Source organism: Leptosomus discolor, chromosome 2 (assembly GCF_034619465.1).
Source record: "Leptosomus discolor isolate bLepDis1 chromosome 2, bLepDis1.hap2, whole genome shotgun sequence".
NCBI lineage: Eukaryota > Metazoa > Chordata > Aves > Leptosomiformes > Leptosomidae > Leptosomus > Leptosomus discolor.
The window spans coordinates 34867596-34872550 of record NC_141392.1 but is presented as its reverse complement, the minus strand read 5'-3'; the positions used below and the strand labels follow the sequence as shown (position 1 = coordinate 34872550).

Here is a 4955-nt window from a genome sequence, read left to right as displayed (position 1 = left end):
CCCCCCGAGGGTCCACGCCGCGGGGCAGAGCATGCCCACATGGACGGGAATGGGGGCCGAAGGTTAATTTTGAGGGGGCTGAGCCGTCTCTCCACCTCTGGAGAAGGGAAGCTACCCAAGGTGACCGGCCTCTTCGCCGGGGTGTCCAAGCTCAGAAATAAAGATGCTGGCTGAAATAAAGGGCGTGGTGCTCCTGTGGCCCCTCTCCAAGCACTCATCACCTGCAGGCCCCAGGTGATGGGTCTCCAGGTCCCCCGCCAGGCCGGAGGCCGGCCGCTCTCTACCAGGGCCTACCGCGGGCCTACCGCGGGCCCACCACCGCCCCCCGCCCCCGCCCCCGCCCCCCCCCCCCCCCCTCAGCGAGGTCGCGGCCAGGCCCGCCGGGCCGGGGTCTCCCTGCTCAGGGCCGGAGTCCGCAGTCCTTCTAGCCGGTCCTCCTGCCGCGGGGCAGGCTACGGAGCGGAGGAAGCGGCAGCAGCCCCCGCCCTGCCCAGCTCCCCCCCCCAGGACAGGGGCTGGGCTCCCCGCCGGGCGAGGCAGAGCCAACCACCTCCCGTCGTCCTCCTCCTCCTCCTCCTCCTCCTCCTCCTCCTCCTCCTCCTCCTCCTCCTCCTCCTCCTCCTCCTCCTCCTCCTCGCCTTCCTACTTCTGCACTGGCTCCGCTCCGGCTCCGCCGCTGCCCCTCAGCCGCCGGTGCTGCCACACAGCCCCCACCTCCTCCCTCCCTCCCTCCCCCCCGCCCCCGTCGGTCCCCCTCCGCCCCGGCCCCAGCTCCGCCGCCGCTTCCACAAGATGGCGGGGACCGTGGCCGAGCGGGACGCGCTGGTAAGTGCCGCTTTGCCCCCTCCCTGGGGACCGGGATGGGGCAGGGGAGGGCGGGCAGGGCAGGCCCCCCACGGCGGGCACCTGCGGAGCGGAACGGGGTGGAGGGGAGCGCCGCCGGGAGCGGCTCCGCCTGCTCCTGCCTCAGCGCTCTCATTTTTACCTGCAGAAAATAGAGGACGGGCATTTAAACAACTCCCTGGGATCCCCGGTGCAAGCCGATGTGTACTTCCCTCGCCTGGTAAATTACCTTTATTTGGGTTTGGATTTTTTTTTTTTGGGGGGGGGTGGGGGGGGGTGTTTGGTGGGGGGGTTTTAACCCCTTTACCCCCCACCCCCACCCCACCCCCACCCCCCTTGCGGCTGCACAACGGCGGTCGCTGCTGATGCCGAGTTGACCCTCGCCACCCTCCCCCCTGTCCTTTCCAGATCGTCCCCTTCTGTGGGCACATCAAAGGAGGAATGAGGCCGGGAAAGAAGATCTTAGTTATGGGCATAGTGGACCTCAACCCCGAGAGGTAACACCCTGGCAGGGCTGCCCCGCTGAGCCCGGGGAGGGGGCGGGGGGGGGGGGGGGGGGGCGCGGGGAAGGCCACACACACAAACACACACACACATCCCTCCTTTCTGGAGAGGGATTATTTTTATCATTTTAAATATAGAGTGCTGATTTCTCCTTTGACCCATAGAGGGGGCATTTCTTTACAGGATCCTGTTTCCCAACATTTCACTTTGGAGTAAAGGAGCATATAAAGTATATATATATATATATATATATATACACACACATATATATGCACATGCACATATATATATATATGCTGTAACCATGTTCTTGTCACTGCTGAGCTGTCAGAGCATTCCCTGAATGAGCTGAGCTGTCAACCCCCCTTGTGCCGCTATACCGTCAATGGCTTTAATAAACTGAGAAATGAGACCAGTGGCGCTTGGGGCTTCTTTTCTTGTTTCTGGCTGAAGGAGAGCTGTTCTGTTTGTATTGCAGCTTTGGCATCAGTCTGACTTGCGGGGAGTCGGAAGATCCTCCTGCGGATGTAGCTATTGAACTGAAAGCTGTGTTTACAGACAGACAGTTTGTCAGAAACTCTTGTGTAGCTGGAGAATGGGGGGAAGAGCAATCGTCTATTCCTTACTTTCCATTTATACCGGACCAGCCTTTTAGGGTGAGTACCAGGATGGCAGCGGCACGCGCCGTACCTGATAAAGTGTGATATGATCAGAGCCGCAGCAGAACCCAGCTTGCCTCTCAGGAAATCACAGCGTAGCCCGCACTTCTCCGGTTGAGATAGCGGTTGTCGGATTGTTTGTATAGATCAGTTGTGTGGAGAACCCGCTGCTGCCTGTAACTGCAGGCAATTCAGATGGGGCTGTGAAAACCTCGCCAGGGCGCTATGACAAGTCAGAGGTTGTAACACCGTGTGATAAAGTGCACTTCCTGAGCTTAGTTTTATAGCTATAAATTAAAAAGTACCTCTATGTTATTAGTGTATTACAAGTTATTACTGGAGAATGTAAATACTCTGTGGGACTGCCGTATGTTTTGATGGGGTTTTTTTAATGGACATAGTGTTTTCGATTTAGTGCAGCTAATAAGGATCTTGTTCATCCTTTGTCTCCGGGCGTGTTATGCCAAGGTTGACCGTAGCCCTTCGTGTTAGCAGATTAAACAGCTAAGCAATAGTGGTATTGTTTTCTGAACCCTGGGATTAAATCTCCTGTCACATTTAAGTCTGTAGTCACTTGAGAATGGTGTACGTGGAAATGTTGTGGTGCAAAGGATGGACTGGATTGACCTAGAAGCAGATTCCCATCTGTAGTGTTTATGGTTACGTGAAGATGTCTTTGCAAATCAGGACTAACAAAGTATGCAGCTGCAGAGGGCTGCTTCTCTCTCAGCGGCTTCACAACGTTGAGGAAAAAAGCCTGCATGCCTTCTCCATGCGGCTGACCCAGAAAAACCCTCCTCCGCCTCCCCTCCCCTCTTACGAAACCTCGCTGGCCCCTCTGCTAAATGCCAATGCTCTGACCAGCTGCCAAACTCTCTTAATCCTTCTTGCCCCCAAGATAATCTCCCCCAACCCCAAAAGCTCACCGTCTCCCCAGATGCCTGGGCTTTGAGAGGGTGCTTATGACTGGGTTTGCTGCGAATTGGTTGCGCTCTATTTCTTCTACAAACTCTCCCATCAGAACTGGCAACACCCTTTGGTACGTGTGGGAAATGCACTTGAAAGGGCTTGGAGGCTTGGTCCTGCTCTGGCTGAGAGGGTTATGCTACCTGCTGCAGTGGGTGGTGGCTGGGCCCTCAGACAAGCCAAATTACCCAGAGCATGTTTTGTGGGTGTCTCACTAATGACAGTTGACATTAGAGGACAGCAATATTGCACATTTGGCATGAGATACTGTAGAAAGGGAGTTGTTCTTTTTTGTTTGTTTGTTTCCCCCTCCTTTATTCCCAAATGCACAAATAGAATTTAGGCTCCCAATTGACTTTGTACCTTTGATGGTCTCCCTCTCAGTGACTAAATTAGACTATTGAGTGTTCTTGCCAATTACTTGTGATCCAGTCCAGTTATCGTTCTGGCGTGGCCCAGGGTGATCTGAAAAACTGGGTTGTAAGCAGTGTTGAGGCTTACCATATCTTTTACATAATGAGGCCTAAGGCTGGATGCACCTGCCACAGTGGCACAGGAGCTACGTGGCAGCACGGGCGCTTCCCTGTTACGTGGTGCACTACCAGGTCCCCAGGAGCTTAAGCTCTCCTGGAGTGTCTGCTACCACTTCTCCCAGTGCAGTGTGCCCTAAGTCAGGCGGGCCTTGGCTCAGGCGATTTGTCACTGGCCCCGTTCCTGTTTTTTATACGCTGTAATAGCAGCGGAGTCAAGTGCCTAGAAGCAGCACTTCACTACCAGCCTCTTGAAATGACCCAGGATTTGCATGTGGTTTTTCCTGCAGATTTTCTTCTTAGCCTGTCTGGACCTGGAGGTCTCCAAGGGCCTGTAGGAGAAGCGCGTTCTGTGCCCTCATATCCCCGCTTCCTGCCAGGGCAGCTCCAGCAAAGCTTAACTACAGGGCACCCTCTCAAGCCACCCCTAACATCTGGAATCTCCCAACTTGTCCAGGCCTGTTCAGCTCCAGGCTTGGTTGCTTTTCCAGAGCATTTCTGCAGGGCTGGAGGAGGAGGGATGAGCTGTGTCCCTCCCTGATCCTGTCTGTGCCTTGTGTGAACTCTTCTAGCTGAATTCAAGCCCTCCTGCACCTCATTTCCCTCACTGCAGCCCCAGCATGGAGTCCAGTCCAACAGGGAGTCCTGGGCTGTCTGCAGCCACAATAGCGAAGGCTTTTTAGTTTTGCAGCAGCTCTGTGGGTATGTGTGGGAGGGGAGGGCAGACCGATCTCTCCTCTCATGTTCACTCCATTCCAGTAAATTAACGGAAGTGTGGAAAGCATTGCAGAGGGAACTGCCCCCTCATTCTGCAGCCCAAATAAAAATGCTGTAGCAAGGAATGCAAGATTTGGGTTGGAAATACAATTTCTTCCCCCTGTAATTAGCAGTTTGAGTCTGTTTCTGGCATTATCCCTCTGATGCCAGTGGGACTGGGTTCCACAGTCCTTCCCACCACTACAGTGTGAGATCAGATTAACGTCCCTGGGAAGTACAAGACCTGTCATAGTGTAACTGGTGTCATGGGAGCAAACTGGTCTCGGCCTTGGCTGTTATGTGGCACATACATAGCAAAATGTGTAGCTGCGCCAACGCTACTTAAAGGCTAATGGAGCACTCTTCGTATTCTGTGAAGAAACTTCCCGGTTACACTGTGAACAACTTGCTTCATTGTTTTATTTTTTACAGGTTGAGATACTTTGCGAGCATCCCCGTTTTAGAATATTTGTGGATGGGCATCAGCTCTTTGATTTTTACCACCGTATTGAAACACTGTCAGCAATTGACACGATAAAGATAAACGGAGATCTTCAGCTTACAAAACTTGGTTGAGCTTGTTAGGACTGCAGATTCCAAACCGGCTCAGGTGCCATCGTCCGTTTGGAGAAGTGACAGCCGGCTCTGGACACAGCTATGGTAGGGAGGCTGCCCCGTTCCTTTTCCGCATGCAGTT

General features: G+C 54.1%; 1 protein-coding gene across 1 annotated transcript; it reads left to right on the top strand.

Moving 5' to 3' along the window:
• Positions 1–792: 792 nt before the first annotated feature.
• LGALSL (galectin like) lies at positions 793–4845 on the top strand. Its single transcript, XM_086460865.1, has 5 exons — positions 793–825; positions 992–1063; positions 1252–1340; positions 1826–2003; positions 4691–4845. Exons 1-5 carry the CDS (start codon positions 793–795, stop codon positions 4832–4834), a joined length of 516 nt encoding a protein of 171 aa, XP_086316991.1. The 3' UTR covers positions 4835–4845.
• The last annotated feature ends 110 nt before the right edge of the window (positions 4846–4955 follow it).